Source organism: Natrix helvetica (genome assembly GCF_964273705.1).
Source record: "Natrix helvetica genome assembly, chromosome: 2".
NCBI lineage: Eukaryota > Metazoa > Chordata > Lepidosauria > Squamata > Natricidae > Natrix > Natrix helvetica.
This window is the reverse complement of record NC_138552.1, coordinates 198,956,367-198,975,295: the sequence shown is the minus strand read 5'-3', so window position 1 is coordinate 198,975,295 and position 18,929 is coordinate 198,956,367. Positions and strand designations below refer to the sequence as shown.

The 18,929-nt window shown below is 38.2% G+C and overlaps 1 protein-coding gene across 1 annotated transcript; it reads right to left on the bottom strand.

Moving 5' to 3' along the window:
• Positions 1-2,013: 2,013 nt before the first annotated feature.
• Positions 2,014-5,993, bottom strand: TCF21 (transcription factor 21). The gene is made up of 2 exons (XM_081940316.1): positions 4,985-5,993; positions 2,014-2,603 (listed from the first exon to the last, which is right to left on the bottom strand). Exons 1-2 carry the CDS (start codon positions 5,441-5,443, stop codon positions 2,514-2,516), a joined length of 549 nt encoding a protein of 182 aa, XP_081796442.1. The 5' UTR covers positions 5,444-5,993; the 3' UTR covers positions 2,014-2,513.
• Between the last annotated feature and the right edge of the window lie 12,936 nt (positions 5,994-18,929).

Below are 18,929 nucleotides of genomic sequence, written 5' to 3'. Positions count from 1 at the left end.
AACAAGGTTTTACACCTGGTCAGAAAAAACCAAAGGTACAAGTACAGATTAGGTGAAACCTGACTCCAAAACAGTAACTGTGAGAGGGACCTTGCAGTCCTGGTGGATGACCACTTAAACATGAGTCAGCAGTTTTGGCAGCACCCAAAAAAGTTAATACAATCCTTGGTTATATAAACAAAAGGCATAGAATCAAAATCATGTGAAGTATTAGTACTGCTTTAAAGATCCGGAGACTAAAACATATAAAGAATGGTTGTAGGAACTGGGTATGGCTAATCTAAAGAAAAGAAGGATGAGAGGGTGACATGATAGCAGTATTCCAGTATTTGAGAGGCTTCCACAAAACAGAGGGGGTCAATTTATTTTCCAAAACACCAGAGGGCAGGACAAGAAACAATGGATGAAAATTAATCAAGGAGAGAAGCAACCTGGAATTAAGGAGAAATTTCCTAACAGTGAGGACATTAACCAGTGGAAAAAGCAATGCATTCAGACATTGTGGGTGCTTCTTCATCACTGGAGGTTTTTAAGCAGAGATTGGACAGTTACTTGTCTGAAATAGTATAGGATCTCCTGCTTGAGCAGGGGAAGACCTCCAAGATCCCTTCCAGCTCAATTCTGATTCATTTCTGGATATATAAAGGTTTAATTGATATTGAAGATAAAAGTGATATCATTTAAAGAGTATTTTGAGTTACTGAGTTTCTTAATAAGCATAGGTTATTGAAGATAATGTGTTGCCTTACTTTATGAAAGCATTAATTAACTTTATATATTTATTAGATTTCTATAGCCATCCGACTCAAACAAGTAATTGCCCCCAACACTGCTGTTGGTAGCTTGGGTCTGCCTATCTCTCTATCACTATATTAGTGATATGCAAACAAAAATGAAAAAATCTTAAAGCAAAGTATTTCAGCTTTTGCTTTGTTTGGTTTATTTGAAAGGTTATGGATGGCAGTCTGAATGGCAGAACAAAGCAAAAGTTCAAATATTTTACGGCTTTTTACATTTTTTACATATCTAATTCATATATAATTTAAATTATTAACTGCATCCTTGTGACATTCAGAAAAAAAATTGTTTGACCTGCTTGATACTTTTCAAATAATTCCTTTCTACCATTTTTAACGAAAAAACCCAAACTATATACAGCAGACCTTCAAGCTGCTTAACTAAAAACAAATATGCTGGGATGTAATCTGGAAGTATTTTTTCTCATGTTGTGTCTGTTATTTAGGAATGTATAATTTAGAGCTGATGCTAGTTTCCAAAAAGTTATTTAGGATCATCATATAAATCCCTTGGAAACAATGAGGTTAACAGGAAAACCCTCTGAATTTACCTGGGATTTATTTCCAAGTATAAATCAAATCACTTTAATCCTTCAAACACCCTGCTTCAGATTTATTCTATTCAAAGAAATTGTACCTACCTACCTACCTTCAGCATTTTTCTGTTTTCAGCCTTACATTAGCAATGTTTAGAAAAGACACATTCCATGCTAACACTTAGTTTGCATGACTTGTAAAAAATTCTATAAAACTTAGATGGCTTGGTATGCAAAGATAATATAAAACTGTCTGCTTTCCATCCTTATCAGCTTTGCAAACAACCCATTCTAAATTAAGACATGAATGAGAATGACAATACAAATGTATGGATTGAGCTACAAATTTTGCATTAAACTTTGTTGCTAATTTCACAATCTCCCTAATTCTTAAGTTAAATTATTGGAAATGTGACAAACAGGTTCCTTCCTTCTTGAGTGAGACAGCCATTACATGCTGTTTTTCTAGCCATCTAAACCTCCCCCCAAAGGATACGGTCTACCTCTTCTTAATTAGGAAAATAAACATTTCATAATCTGAGGTCAAATGGTTTTTGGATTGTGTCACTTTAAGATTTGTAAAATCTGCTCAGCCAAAATAAAATAAATAGTAATCCTCTCTTTTTCTCTTTTCTTTGAAAACAAATGGGGAAAAAAAACCCACACACCACAGTGCGCTATTTTCGTTTTCCTGTTGAGGATTTTTTTAAAAAAAAATTAAACAAATTATAGCAAAATTTGTTTGAAGAAAATATATTCATAGAATATCTTTAATGTGTATTCTTTTTAAAGATGTGATTTCAGAATAATTGATTCTAGGAATCGCCGTCTTTCACAAAGTGGAGTACACAAAGATAGAAAGTTGCAAATTTTGGTTGGATCCAGAGAACAGCACTTGGACCAGCAAGGCGTTGCTGCAGGATATTCAAAATATATATATATGTTTATATATATATATATATGTACAAGTTAATAAAGTTAAATATATGTTCTTTGTGATTGTTTCACTTTCCTTTGGCATAGTACATTTGGTCTTCTTTTCAGTTTTAGGATTTGTTTGTTCCATGAGAAAACAGTTTGTTGTCCCCTTGAAATGCTTCCTCCACCCGTTCGTATACACGATGCACAACTGCATTCATCCACAGAGAAGAGTGCTTTTCTCATGCTCAAAAAACCTGGGTCAGGAGGCAGTAGGGCCACACAACCGAGTTGTGTTTACTGCTTCTTTCAGCTCATTCTCTGGTTTGCCAGCAATCATAAAAGGCCATGTCTGTAGCCAAGGAGCAAAAAGGGGTGGGGGCAAAGGAGAGGAAGAAAAAGAAAGGAAGAGAAAGAGAGATCAGTGTATTTCAAATGGCGGCAGTTCTTGAACTGTAATAAACAAAGCCTTACATAGATAACCCAGGTGTTCTTTCCAAACAATAGGAAGTAGTAGTTATACAAGTCTCAGCTACTGAGTGAAACTAGGTTCTTAAGATGGCTCCAACGTATTGTCCCATGCGGCTGCAGAGTCATAATATGTTTTGCACCATAAATATGTATTTTTACTCTTTGTGTTCCTCATAACTCTCTGAAATCTTTTTTAGGGTGAAAGGTCGTGCTTTATTGATCCTAGATACCAGCATTTGTTACATTTGATAGAAATGATATTTCTCGAGTAGATATATAATGAATGCAACCCAAAAAGGCATATTGGGGCAGACATCTTTTTTTTTAAGCCCCTGTCTATTCTTGACTGGGTAATGTCAAGGCACGGCTCCCACTTCACTTTTGCTTTGTTTTGAAAAAGATAAGAGTACTATCTCCTCTAAAAGCATTTTAAAGTTGGAGATGGGGGTTTCTTCTTGACTGTATCCTTTGGTTTGCAGCTGCCAAAGTTCTGTTGAGGTCAGAAGCCTCATAAGGAAAGTATAATTCTAGAACAGTAAAATTACAGTCCTATCCGTTTCTTATGGGCAAAGACAATAGCCACAAATCACCTTGTTTTTTAAATGTCATGAATGCAAAATTGCTAGCAAAATAAAATCTGTGTAGATTATCTCTATTGTGGTGGCGGGAAATTATTCATCATTGTCATGCTATTGTAGTAACTAATCTCAATGTCTCTTAAAAATGAAGTAAACTTATGCATGCAATAATGATATCAGCAAAATTAACAAGGTCAACTGTGTCTCATCCCTTCTCCCAAATCCATCAGTCAAAATAGTTGGGGTTCTGAGTTTGTTTCGCTTTCAATAACTTTTTTTTATATGTTTACTGTTGCTAACCATAGTAATAAATAAAGCCTCATCCCTTTATTACGAACTAATTAATCATTAATACGAGTATGAAAATAATTGTTTTACATATAGGACCACAATAAAAGTAAACTATCAATCAGATAATTTTTTTTAAAAAACAGAGAAGGAATGTAATGCCCCCCTGCCACATTCCCTTCCAATAAGGAAGGTTCAATCGATAAAATCCTGAATGGAAGTTTTTTTTTAAAAGAGAGTTCCTCCCTTTAGAAACTCTTGCGTTGGTTTCAGCCATAAACGGGGCTAAAAGTTTCCCTTTTTATGATCAACTCTGTTGCTATAAATAATAAATAACGGGAGCCTCCAAATATCGGAATCGACATGTATGTATGTATGTGGAGAAGCTTATAAGTAAGTATTCGAAGCCACTTCCTAACAGCCCCGTCCCGTCTTCTTTCTTCCTCCTTCGTGACCTACAAACGGATTGTGGCCCTTTCGTGACGGAAGTCGAGAAGTTGGTTGTAAATCTGAAGGTGTACGGTCCACACATACCCTTTCGACTCCCGAAAAGCCCATAATTTAGAGGGGGGGGGAGATCCTGACGACGGGGCGTGAGAAAGGAGACAAGGGGGAAGGCACCTCTTTTCGTTTAAACTCCATTGTTGTTATTCGGCGTTTCGGAAAAGCGGTTTTGGATGGCGATTTAAATAACGTTAACAGTCGCAGTCGTTAGTGGTTGCGATAGTACTACTCGTAGTAAACTCCAACCCGCGGCAGATAAAACACGCCGAAATCAGATCCCGCCGACTGACGCCGTTAAGTCAATAAATTGGACTACTCCCCCCCCCCCTTAATCAATTAGTGGACTTCGTGAGCGAAGGATCGGACGGCTCCGCTCAGTTATTAGTACGAAGCGGCCGGGACGCCTGAAAAAAAGTTCTGTGGCGCAATCCGATTAAGAGGTTAAAAAAGAAAAAGAAAAGGAGGGGGGGCTTCCTTTAAAGAGTGATTATCGTTTTGACATTATTATTATATTTATTATTCTGCCACTCGCTCCCTGCGCCTTTTCGTCATCTCTTGGGACAAACCGAGCGCCGAGTGGTCGGAGCGCGCGGGGAAGCGCCGAGCGCGCCAGGCGGGCGAAGACTTTTCCAAAGTTCACACAGTTGCCTCGCACCACTTCGGAAACCGACTTCATCGCCAGCCCGGGAGACGGGGCGCCCACCCACCCATCCGGCTAAGTACGACGACTTTGCTGGCCGGAGAATTTAGAGTGGCGGGGGAGGGGGAGGCGAAAGGGAGCTGAGGGCGCCGGGAAGGCGCGGAGCCAGGTGCGAACGTCGCGGCGCGCGTGTCCTTTCAGCCCCCCCCCCCCCCGGCCGTGCGTTTCCCGCCTCCCGAGCGGCTCACTCACCAAATTGACGGGGTGAAGGTAGCCGTTCTCGTACTTGTCGCTGGCCAGGATCTGCCTCAGGTGGGCGATGTAGCTGGAGGCCAAGCGGAGCGTATCGAGTTTAGAGAGCTTGGTGTCCGGCGGCACCCAGGGCAGGGTGGTCTTGAGGCGAGAGAAGGCTTTGCTCAGTACTCGCATGCGAGCCCGTTCGCGGGCGTTGGCCGCGTTCCGCTGGACCTGCTTGCCCTCCTGGCCCGCCGGAGGGCTCTTCTTGCCCGGCGTTTTCTTACGCGCCTTGCCCCCCGCCGCCGCCGCTCCCCGGCCTTTGCCGGGGGAGCGCCGCTCGCAGGCCGAGCCTTCGGCGGGACTCTGGCGGGGAGCGCACGGCGAACCGCAGCGGTCCATTTTCAGGCTGCCGGAGCAGCCCAGTATCTCCGCCTCGGGAAGGTCTTCGGCATCGCTCAGTGAGCCCGTGGACATGGCCTCGGGCCGGGGGGCAGGGAAAGGGAGCCCGCCGCCTGGGGACCCCCGCTCAGCCTTCTTCGCCCGACTCGGCGAGAGAGAAGGAGAAGCGCAAGTTCTGCGGAGCGTCCGGGAGGCATTTATCCGGGGGTGGTGGTGGTGATGAATAGGCGGTCCGGGGCAGCCCGTGGGAGGGGCTTTTCTCCGAAGGGTCGCCGCACTGCGTGGACTGCCGCACTCACCCCGGAGCAGTCGGGGGAGAGGATCAGTGGAGAATCTGGGCTTTCCTTGAAACGGGGAGACCTGCCTTCTTCGTTTTCTTTTTCTCTCCTCCGTCCTGATGTATCTGCTTCCCTTCTTGTTGCTGAGCCCTCTAGACTAGGATGTCTCCAGAGATGGGTCTCCTTCCCTGGGTTTGCCCCAAAGATTGCCTGGGTCTAGGAACCTATGGGACATCCCTGCTCAGATGATAGAATGGGATTTGCTTTTCCTAGTTGTTCAGTACTAGGCCTTGTCTTTCTGTCTTCCTTCCTTCCTTCCTTCCTTCCTTCCTTCCTTCCTTCCTTCCTTCCTTCCTTCCTTCCTTCCTTCCTTCTTGTCTGTCTTCCTTCCTTCCTCCCTCCCGATTGCTATTACTGATAATATTTCTCCTGTGAAGTCTTAAATGCTGCCTCATTTTTCCCCCAAAAATTGCAGAACTCTAGGCATTTACTCCTGAATTCCTGGAATATGAATGGGCTGGTCAATGACGTCTGTGTCTGAGACCTCTAAGTTCTTGATAGAGCTGACGTAGCTTAAGCCTGTCAAAGTTTGCATAGACTTCATCTCACCAGGCTGGACCATCTTTCCTGTTAGGCAGAGAAGGGCAGCCATTTCAGCAGGTGATTCTGGCGGTTATGAAAAGGCAGCAAGCTGCTATTTTATTTGTTGTTTATTGTGTCTTTACTGCCAAGGTTGGGAAGAGCTGCTTATGGGATTTTCTGCCATATGTCAGAATAATTTGTTTTAGGATATAGTATTTTTTTTTTTGCCTCTGATACCTTTGAGTCAGTTTTAACACCTGGTGACTGTCTGGCCAAATCCCTGCAGTTTTCTTGGAAAGGATTCGGAAGTGGTTTGCCATTTCCTGCTTCTTATGGGAATGCTGTAGATGTAACATATATTGATTCCAACAAACCCACGACATTCAATTTAGCATTACAGTTGAGTAGGGGTTGAATGGCATGACAATTAAGTGGATATCAAAGGAGCTGAAACGTTGTATTCAGAGTGTTCATCAATGGTTAAATGTCTTTGGAATTCTCAGTCATCCGGGGTTATGGTTGTCATGATGAAAAACACAGAAAGTCCAATTGCCTTTTGAAAAAGCATCTTCGGGACACTCATCAATGGTTCCTTATCGACCTGAACAAGATACCAATTAAAGTGCTACCAGGTTCAGACTTGTTCTGTCTTATATTTTATTTCTATCTTGTTCAATCATTCTTTATTCTTATATATGTTCTTGGTAGATATCTTAGACTGGATCTTAGAGGATCTAGCCTGAATTTCATCAATGGATCAGCTGAAACTGTAGAACTGTTTATTTCCTAATGATGATCTTGATTCACTCGAAGAGGAGATCTAATGGCAAGATGGTGCCCCAATATGCCACAACATGAATTCAAAGCCTTTTCAATTTCAATATAAACTTCAGTTGTACATCCTCTAAAATGATTTAAAGAGTGCAAAGTACATATTTAGAAATATTGATCAAGATTTCCACCTCTTGGTAAAAGGTTCGTAATTGACAGTTTTTCTGAATAGCCAACTCTGTTAATGAATAGCATGTACAAGTGAATTAACATGATTTATCATAAGAAACCAGTGCAGTATTTTTTTATGAACTGTGAAATATTGCAATAATTCTGTAGGAAAATTTTAAGTAAATATATATAATTACTAGCTGTATACCCATGATGAAACTATGTGATTGGGCAATGCAGGAGAAATCCGGTACACTCTGGTTCAATCCGTTGGCTCAGTGGTGGTTGGTTATTGAAACACATAAGGGAATATTGCTCCCACTGTCTTAAGTCTGGAAGCAGTCCCATGGGTGGAAGGCGTAGACATTTTGGTGAGGTCCCAAAGTTTAGTACTGTAAGGAGCCCCAGACCATTTCTGAGTGATGAAGTGGAATGTCTGTGAGGAATGTGAGACAACTGGCAGTTGGAACAGAGTTCTTTTCAGGTGGGGAGGGGGAGTAGAACTTCTTAGCAACAGAGTGTGTTAATTACTGTATAAGAAATACTAATGATCTGATGATCATTTTGAAAAATCCTTTCTTAGCAAGCAGCTAGAAACCAAGAGGAACATACGTGTCAAATTTCAAGTTTGTAGGCTTTACAGTTCTGGAGATTTCATGATGATGCATGAGTGGCATTTCACATTTATAGATAATGAAGTATACCAGGCATTAAAATTACAAAATCCTTCATTAAAATAATATTTAAAATAGAATTAGTCAAGGACAAACTAATATTAACTACCATCACTCTACCTATAATAGAATAATATAGTGAAAAATACGTTTATATGTGTTTTGTAAGCTTTTATCGAAACCTCATATTCCCAAGCACAGTGAAAGCTAGTTCAGGATTGATATATGTAGGACTGAATTCTTCTACTGTTCATTAAATACTTGATTCTATCCATCCTGTGTCCTACCCATGGATAAATTTAACTACAAACTTCAAAATTTTCAGTCACTTATGTTTGGGATATGGTACGTGGGATTAATGGAGTTTAACACATTTGGAGGGTTTCAGGTTGGGAAGGTCATTCTGAAATTTTATAACATGTAAATACAGAATTCTGAATCCTTAGAGGCCTAAAAATTCAAAAAATACTGAAGGATATTAGAATGCTGTAGACTTTTTAGAACAGGAATATCTAACCTAAGATTGAAGAGTTATATATAGCTCCCAAAGTAGCTTTGACAGTTCATCCAAAATTGCTAGAAATTTGTTTAGTTACTTGTAAAGTTACCTGATTGAATCAATGAGTGATTTTTTTAATATAACCGAAGTGGAAATATATTAAACATATAGAAATGGCATCAAATACATTTAATTTAACCTGTATAATAAAATTATATTTGATCTAGTTTATATTTTGTCCTAGCTCTACCTACTTTATGCTTGCAAAAACCTGGATTAGAATCTATTCTGTGACACACCAACCAAAAGACATGTGGAACACCCATGCTTTAGACAACTTTTAAAACAACTATACTTGTATAGGCTTTGACAATTGATGAGTTTCAAGATTTAATGACCATGGTCTAAACAACAGATTTCCTGATGTTTCACCAGCAACTCTGGCTAGCATCTTTAGAAACACAGTGGTCTTCTGTACAGCTCAGGAAATTGAGCAAGGACTGACTGGGCTCCTATCCTTATAGCAGGGGACCTGACTTCTGATTGTTTGCAGGGATGATAAATCCAGGCTTCAACACTGAGCTGGAATTCAGACTCTTGAGTCAAGAGTAATTTGGACTGTCCCAGATAAATATTGATTAACCCTAGCTTTTCAATTTATCTTCTGCCTATTCTTCAGTGGAGGCAATGCTGGGAGGTGCCTAGGAAGTGATACAATGCCAGACTCTGGACCAAAGGACCATCCTAAAAACTTCCTTTTTTCCAGGAAGAGAATGGACTAATCCCAAAGGAGTGTTCCAGATTGAAACCAAACTTCATTGGAGAAAATGGCCTGTTTGGAGCTCTCCAAGGTTCTGCAATGCCAGCATCTTGACTCAGGCTCACCAACTACCAGTTGGTGTCCAATATGCCCTGTGGGCTCATTTTTACATTTTAAAAATCCTGCCTTTATTATTTTTATAAGTAATCCAAGGTGGCAAACTTACATAATACTCTCCTTCTATTTTCCCCACAGCAATAATCCTATGGAGTGAGTTGGGCTGAAAGAGAGCGAGTGACTGGCCCAAAGTCTCCCAGCTGGATTTCATGCCAGGACTAGGCAAGACTAGATTATCTAATGACTAGATTATATAATTAAAAACACTGGTAAATAAGAAGCTTTTATTGATTTAAACAATTATGAGATCCCCAAGTCAAAAAATATTACACTATCTTGATTGAGAGTGAATATGGAGATGTTTGTAACTAATATAGCATTTCATTAAGCTTTACATAGACTCATTGTTTTCATTTATCTTGGAATTGGCTACTTTACAGACTGCTCCCCCAATCCAATATCTATCAGATATGCTGAAGTCAGCTCAGCTGATGTGACCTTTGGGAGGGCTGCAACTGAATTCTACCTCAACAGCTCCTAAGAATCTTGGAATGGCATCTTTGCCTTTCTACACTCCAAAATGGAGTTTCCGTTTTATTAAGGATGTTTAGAATAATTTTCTCCACGAACCCAAGTTATAAGTGAGAATTATGAGAGCTACATTTCCACCCCAACTGGAAGGAAGGAAATTTCCACCTTTTTCAGATCAAAGGTACACTTGGATAAGCTCATTATGTTACAACATTCATCTTAGAAAAGAAAAAGATCATTATCTGAGTGATTCCTGCAGAAAGTCCTATGAAGAATCTTAAAATTGTGCAGAACTTAAAATCAACAGCACTTTATGAATGACCAAATGATTAAATCATATCCACTGCAGAGATATTTCTTCAAGTGATATTAATTGGAAGAAGCCAAATTAAGAGCAACTAATTTCCACACAGACAAGTATGGATATGATCCTCTTAAGAGAATGGTCATGCCGGATTTAAGCATATATATATTTACATATAAAAGTAGACTTATATTTGTCTTTTGCTCCAAGGCCAGTTATAAAGTGAAGTAGCCTTATTAGAAGGGCTAACACTACTATTGAGATTTGTCACATGTGGCTGCCATTGAATAAGGTTATTGCTTATTGTATGGATCTGTCATGCTCATTTGGGTTTAAAATTAGGCCTCGTAACCAGTCCTTAGGGGGGAAAGACACACCTTGCCAATTGAGTTTGGATGGTGCCAACATTCAGTTCCATTTAATTTATACAATGTTTAAAGGATCTTATTTTCTTTTGACCCCCGAAATAAGCACTTGGCCTTATTTTGGGGGCAGTCTTATTATTTTTGAGGTGCAGGAGGCAGCAAGTGTGGTGGCCTCATGGCGGGTGCTGTGTTGCAATATTTTTGGGAAAGGCTTATTTTCGGGAGAGGGCATATTTTCGGGGGAGGTCTTATTTTAGTGCATGCACTCAAAAGCCCTATTGGATTTATTATCTGGGGAGGTCTTATTTTCAGGGAAACAGGGTAATAGAGTGGTTCAACCTTAATTTAATCCTGGAAAAGGATCACTGTATAATGATCCTGCTTCACAACTAATAAAAAACAAAAACCATCTTAATCATAATCATATATATTCTATGTGTGTGTATATACATTTTCGTATCAGATATGAAAATGTAAGGATTAAATAGAACTACCTATTGCTATTTATATGAAAACTAATAGATACAACCATACAATCATAATAATAGCATGTCAGTTTAAACACTCTGCTTCATCTGGGAATGCAGTACCCTTACTTTCATGTAAGCTAACACTGGGTGAGTATTGTTTTTAATGAACTATTAACTAAACACATTGTCAGCTTAATTGATTATTGTAGCTAGTTGTTTTAGAAATGCATTCTTACCGATTTCAAAAATTACTCATCAGCAGGTCTGAGATTTATGGTCTTTTTTGTTTTATGTTCCTGATCATTGTTTGTGCAGGTGGATCCCCTACATGGTTGGTTTCCCCAGCCATGATTTATTGCATAAGTGATTGATACTATAAACTTCTGCAAGGAGTCTCTTCCAGATTTAAGATAAGAGAAATATCAAATTGAAGTTGTTCATATGAAAAAAAAAATCCAGACAACTGAAATTGTGCAGAAAATTGGTTATACAGTACAGGATTAAGAGAAAATGGACTCACTGAGGCTCAGGCAGATATTTCTGAGCTGAACTCAAGATACATCAGAATCCTGATTAGATACAAAAATAGGCAAATAAGATTTCCTACCTCCTGTACTTTTGAGATGCTCAAGCAAAAGAAGGGGGAGACAATTGAAGAAGCCAAACTTTTGGGTGGTAGAGACCCAACTTTTTCCACTAAGAACAGTTCCTATAGCAGCTAAAGTTGGCAACAGTCAAATATAGAGAAATCAACTGATGTAATGCATGGCTCTCCCAATCTTACTGTAAATGTGCTTTAAGTATTGGTTAGATCAGTGGTCCCCAACCTTTGTGGCCCATGGACCAGCAGTGGCGGCGGCAGTGTCAGTGGTTGGGGAAAGAGATAGTTGCACATATGCAACCTAATCCCACACATGCACAAATAAAGCTTTGTACCCACTCGCCCCTCTTTGCGCGGACTGGTACCCAATGGACTGCGGATTGGTACTAGTCTGTGGACCGGAGATTGGGGACTTCTGGCTTAGATTGATTATACCATTTGTTTCTTAAACCAAATTTAACAAACCCAACACTTATAATTTTGAGTGTAATAATAAATGTAATTTAGTTCAGACCCTCTGGTAAATAGATGTTTTTCAAGTTCTGTGAACATGCAGAATTTTAAAGAAATTCAACAATCTTCAATTCTGCTACATGTATGTATGTATGTATGTATGTATGTATGTATGTATGTATGCATATATACACCAGATGTTTAAACTCTAATTATTTAAATATATACAGTTCTTTTAGAACAGAGTTGTCAACCTTTCTTAATCTGTAGTGGGCTTGTTTTTTTCTGTTTGGGATCTTTGGGAGGAATTGTTCTTTTTTTATTTAAAAAAATTCATATTTTTACAGCATTGGGATTTCACCCAAATGATGCAATTGAATATTTTGGATCCTTTTGCTATTTTAAAACTTTGGGGAGTAGATTCAAGGAGAAAACATGGTACATTAAACTTTGCAGTGTGACATCCCTTCAGATCAATCTGAATCAGAGCAATGTGAACCTTATTTTAAAAAGTTGGTATGGATACCTTAAGCCTCTGTGAGGCTTAAGATACTTATTTCACTCTTTAATCTTTTAAACCTTCTTGGCCGCAGGAAAAAAAATATCAAAATATTTGGCCCCACACAGTCTGGGGAGGTGCTAGGGACAATAAATGGGGCGTTGGGTTGGATTGCATATAGTAGTGGCCACCCATGGTTAAAAGCTCAACATTAGCAGCAGTTATAATGGAAGAGAACCACTAAAATAGACTATATATTATAATATAAATCAGCGGGAATTAAATATTAACAGCAAAATCAATTAAAATGAAAAAGCATTAAAGATCAGTGGCTAACAGCATTAGAAGAATCTTAAGCTGTCCTGAAGCACCCAACATCCCTCCAAGAAGTTCTCCGAATAGGATCTTGTATCACAGACGTGTCACTGCTCCAAACTTCCTCTCTTTATGCTTTCCTGCTACCTCTGTGTGGTATAGAATGGAGCAGAACATCTGCAAGCTGTAACCAGTGACTGCCCCTACTGGGGAGATTAGATCCCACTTAGAGTGACACTGAAGATAAGGTTGCTTTAGCAAAGCTGGCTGGGGAATCATTCTGGGACTTGAAGTCCTGCAGGCTTAAAGTTGCCAAGGTTGGAGACCCCTGTTTTAGAGGTATGCCTAAAACGGATTTAATCTTAGAAAATAAATGTTTTATTTTCTAAGGAACAGAATAGCATTTGCTGCTACAAGACAGGGAGCAGGACAGGAAATGTTGAATCAGGCAGAGACTTTTTTTTTTAAAAAAAGCATATTGTAAGTAGATTTTATGTGTGGAATGATTCCTTGAACCAGAAAACAACTGCAGTCCTTTCTTTTAAATGCATAGTTAATTCCATTTATATGCTTTGTGAATAGTTATGTTTATTGGACATGGATTCTATGACCTACTTTTTCATTCCCAGAATAGGTAAAATATATCAACATTCTGCATAATAGCAATAGCTTCCATTTCTGAAGAATCCTTTTTTGTATGAGAATGCTAGGGAAGTTCAGGAATCATAAAATGTTCCACTTTTATAGATAATTATGAAGTTTCCCTGACATAAAAAGATTCAGATTGTCTTTTTCTGACCAGCTAAAAACAAAATGAAATTGGGCATGAAACATACTGTGCAATATCATTGGTTTTACAGCTGACCGGGCTATAAGTTCGGTTTCAGCATACCTAAAAAAGATGATAATCTTTGCTAAATGTCTTGTGCAAGGGAAATATTTGAATTTGTCAAACAAAAATGAAAAGACGAATAAGAGAATAAAAATGCAATGACAGAGATGATAGGCACATTAGTGCACTTATGCATGCCCCCTCTACTGACCACTTAAGTATGGAGTAAGGTCCACGGAAGTCAATTTGTGACTGAAAATGTGAAGATGTATAGCTGAGAAAACTGAATCAGGTAGGGCATTCCAGACTTTGACAACTCTATTACAGAAATCATATTTTTTACGGTCAAGTTTAGAACAATTTACTGAGTTTAAAGCAGTTGTTTGTGTGTGTATTATTGCGATTAAAACAAAAAAAGTCATTTACAGTAAAACGTTACGTATAATTTTGTATGCATACCTAGGTCTGACCACAAGCGACGCAGTTCTAAGTTATCCAAACCAAGAATTTCAAGCCCAGTAACATAAGAAATTCTACTTTGTACAGAAGAGTGCAAACTTTTCTCGTGAAGTACTTCTGAACCGACTCAATTGTAGAGATGTTAGTTGTTCTACTCTGAAGGATATTTAACTCAATATGGAATTAATGACAAGAAATGCATCAAATATTTATTGAAGGTTCTAACAATAGACACTGAATGTTGCAATTCTTTATCCCAAATATTCTGAAGAACAATTAAGGGGGAAAGTTCCCTCCCCGGTGTTTTATGACATCTTATAACCAAAAGATTAAATTGTTTTGGTTCTGAGATATCTTTTTATGCTGTTTCTATGTTGGCTAATCCTTCACATTTTTGTGGTTTCAGAACATGATGAAACTGGTTGATAAGGAATAATTTGTTGAATTTACTTTCCAGTAATTAGAATGTAAGTCTGAAAAACAATTCCAGCTTTTCATAAATGTGGAATGACAAACCTCTAGCTTAATGTGAACATGGGTTAAGTATTAAATCAGTTGAGGACTTCTTGGGTCACAGCTGTGCACCATATTTTCCACAGTAATGTGCCAGATATCTCTGGGCCACCACAAATAAGCTGTAAATGATTGCTCTTTATAGTAGATTGGACTCCTGTTGCAGTGAAGTACTATAGTGTGCATGCTTATTGTTAATATATGAGAGGCAAACTCTGCATATATGCAGTTCTGATCAAATTTAGAACTAAAGTAATATATGATTATACATACATTGGTGGACAGAACTTATATATATTTAGACTTTCCCTTATACTATTCAGACAAATGCCACCTCAACAAGATTTCTAATGGGCATTCTACATTTTTCTCTATAGGACACTCAAGACAATTCCTGTCTATATGGAATTCAACTCTTGTCTATATGGAACTCAACAAACCAGCCCGATATAGCAATTTGAATATTGAATTAAATCTAAAACATAAAAACAGGTTCTAATTCACACTCAGTTATAAAGTTAAATGGGTCACTTTTGATACCATTGTTATAAAGATAAAATGGAGCAATGAATCATCTTAGAGATAAATGCAATTAATAATCCATCTGCTTGAGGATTTCTGAAACCATTTCTACCTGGGCAAGTACAAATTATTTCAACCTTCCTTAACCTACATCCTTCCAAATGTGTGGATGTCAACTCTCAGAATTTCCAGTCTGCTCAGCCATTGCTCTGAATTCTTGGAGTTGAAGTCCAAACATCAGGAAGGCTCCCATGCCTGGTCTATCTTATCTTATAAATAATTCATTCCACATCTGGATAATAAGCCAACCTCAGTTTGGCAAGGATTAAACAGTCCAAAACATTCTCAATATTCTCAGCAGGAAATAAAGAATTCTCCATAAACCAAGTTAGTTAGAATGTTAAATTTAAATTGGATGGGACAAAGGAGCTGATGTCGCGACGATACGATGTGCAAACATGGGGCTCCGAGATTGCAGTCGATACTTTTCTTGCTGGACGTTCCATCTGGACCTAAACCATCCCAAAGAGATGGTGACAGGGAAGAGTATGTCTTGCTGATCTCGGGGACATCACAAAGTCCCTGATTGATCCAAGAGAAGCTCTTCTAGCTGGTGACAAAAAGCACAGCCTCAAGCTGCTGAAGTCGGGACAGCTCCGCAACGGAAGGAAAAGCGGAAAGAGAAAGTGCATCCATCTGGTGAGGAAATTTTATTTTTATAAAAGACTGCCCAAAAAAGATTGAAGTTAAATTAAATTGGTAAAGAAAAGGGGGGAAAAGTGGCGGAATTAAGCATTCTTGGACAGTGTGTTATCTTTTTTTATTTTATTTTTTCTATCAATGGAAGTTTTGTGAATATTTTTTACTTTTTAAAGTGAAAGTTTCGGATTTTCTTCTTTTATTTCTTTTTTTATCTATGGGTTAATTTTTTCCTTTACTTCTACAATATTGGTTGGGATGTATTTTTTTTATTTTGTTTCATTTAAGAACTTTATTTCTTCCAAAGCCTGAAGCACAAATAAGATTTAAAAGGTATATAAAGAGGGTAGCAACCTTAGGGGGAAAAGAAGTTACACTGCCCCTTGGAGGTTGGAGGTTGAGACCTGGAAACATTGCTTTTTCTTTGTTCCCTTTGATCATTTTGACCTTGCACTTCAAAGGCTTCAGCTTGTTTATAAAGAAGGGCATGGATTGTTTACGCAGGTGCTCTCTGGATGCTTGTTGCTAGCTGGAAAGAAGTGAAAACAAAGATTTGTTTTTAAACTAGAGTGGCAGTGTTTATTAATTGCAAGGATGACACTACTTCAAAAAGAAACAACAACACTACAACAGATTATGTCGGGAATTCAAAAATTATTAGAAACAACAGAGAGAATTGAGAAGAAATTGGAAAATTTTGGAAATATAAATTTTAATGTGGCAAAACCTGATAGAAAAATGGAAGATACTCAGCAAATAGAAGATATTCAGCAAATGGAAAAAGTGGAGGCTGGAGTTCTAAAAACCCAGGGGGAAAATGAACAAAGAGGCAAGATAACCATGGATATTGATAGTGAACTGAGTATGGATGGAGATGGAAAGAGTAGAACAAGGAAAAGGAAGATAGATGGAAAGGTGCTTTACTACAGATTTCATGGTATAGAAGAAGGAAAAAGAGAAGAATGGATGGACTTAAGGAGAGAAATTTTGATCAAAACACTACTGATAACCAAAGATAATTTGATTAAGGAAGCTGATGGAGGGTTTCAAGATTTTACAAGATATGTAATAAGCAGCAAGTTGCGAAGAGAAGTCCAAACAAATTTGATTAAGGAAATAACCAGAAGATCAATGCCACAAATGGCAAAAGAAATAGGACTACACTATTATTGGAAAGACACAGGTTGAGATATGAAAACTAATAATAAAATACTAGTCAAATTTAGTCAAAATTAGAGCATTATGTTAAAAATGTAGTGATAATGATAAAGTTAGGTAAATAATTGATAATGATAACAATATATACATATGTATTGGTTTGATAACAGGAAATTTGGTATAAATTTTTAAATGGTGAAAAAGGGAAAATGTAAGTTAAACATAGGTAAATTAAATGACTGATAATAATAATAATAATGTAATAATTTGTATTGACACGATAAAAGGGAAAATTGGATATAAATTGGAAACAAACATTACGAAAAATAAGGTTTAAACATTTTGTTAAAATTAGAGCATTATGTTAAAAATGTAGTGTTAATGGATAAAGTTAGATAAATACAATACAATACAATACAACAGCAGAGTTGGAAGGGACCTTGGAGGTCTTCTAGTCCAACCCCCTGCTTAGACAGGAAACCCTATACAGTTTCAGACAAATGGCTATCCAACATCTTCTTAAAGACTTCCAGTGTTGGGGCATTCACAACTTCTGGGGGCGAGCTGTTCCACTGATTAATTGTTCTAACTGTCAGGAAAATTCTCCTCAGTTCTAAGTTGCTTCTCTCCTTGATTAGTTTCCACCCATTGCTTCTTGTTCTACCCTCAGGTGCCTTGGAAAATAGTTTGACTCCTTCTCCTTTGTGGCAACCCCTGAGATATTGGAACACTGCTATCATGTCTCCCCTAGTCCTTCTTTCTATTAAACTAGACATACCCAGTTCCTGCAACCGTTCTTCATATGTTTTAGTCTCCAGTCTCCTAATCATCTTTGTTGCTCTTCTCTGCACTCTTTCTAGAGTCTCCACATCTTTTCTACATCGTGGTGACCAAAACTGAATGCAATATTCCAAGTGTGGCCTTACCAAGTCATTATAAAGTGGTATTAACACTTCACGTGATCTTGATTCTATCCCTCTCTTGATGCAGCCTAGAACTGTGTTGGCTTTTTTGGCAGCTGCTGCACACTGCTGGCTCATATTTAAATGGTTGTCCACTAGGACTCCAAGATCCCTTTCACAGTTACTACTACTGAACAAGGTACCACCTATACTGTACCTGTGCATTTCGTTTTTGTTGCCTAAATGTAGAACCTTACTCTTTTCACCATTGAATTTCATTTTATTAGATAGTGCATAATGTTCAAGTGTATCAAGATCCTTCTGTATCTTAAGCCTATCTTCTGGAGTGTTGGCTATTCCTGCCAGCTTGGTGTCATCTGCAAATTTGATGAGTTCCCCATTTATTCCCTCATCCAAATCATTGATGAAGATGTTGAAGAGTACTGGGCCTAAAACAGAGCCTTGGGGTACTCCACTGCATACTTCCCTCCATGTAGATGCAGTTCCATTGAGAACTACACATTGAGTGCGGTTGGTCAGCCAGTTACCAATCCATCTGGTGGTGATGCTGTCTAACCCACATTCTTCTACTTTATCTAGTAGTAGGTTATGGTCTACCTTATCAAAAGCCTTACTGAAGTCCAAGTAAACTATATCAACGGCATTCCTCTGGTCCACTAATTTTGTTACATTATCAAAGAATGCAATAAGATTAGTCTGGCATGATCTGTTTTTGACAAACCCATGTTGGCTTTTGGCTATTACTTTGTTTGCTTCTAGGTGTTTGCTAATTCGTTGCTTGATTATCTTATAATTGATAAGGATAACAATGTATATATATATATGTATTGGTTTGATAAGAGGAAATTTGTAAAAAAAATTAAATAGTGAAAAAAGGGGAAAAGCAAGTTAAACTTAGTCAAACTATCATTAAATAAATGACTGATAATGATGATAATGTAATAATTTGTATTGACAGGATTAAAGGGAAATTGGATATAAATTGTAAACAATGATTAAGAAAAGAGGTTTAAAAACTTTGTACATTTGGTATAAATTTTTAAATGGTGAAAAAAAGGGGAAAAA

What these genes read in the sequence shown, in the direction of transcription:
- TCF21 (XM_081940316.1), bottom strand. Translation starts at nt 5,443, where the DNA reads ATGTCCACGGGCTCACTGAGCGATGCCGAAGACCTTCCCGAGGCGGAG. An exon ending in ACCTTCACCCCGTCAATTTG is followed by an intron (nt 2,604 to 4,984) that starts GTGAGTGAGCCG and finishes CCTTGGCTACAG; the next exon opens with ACATGGCCTTTTATGATTGC.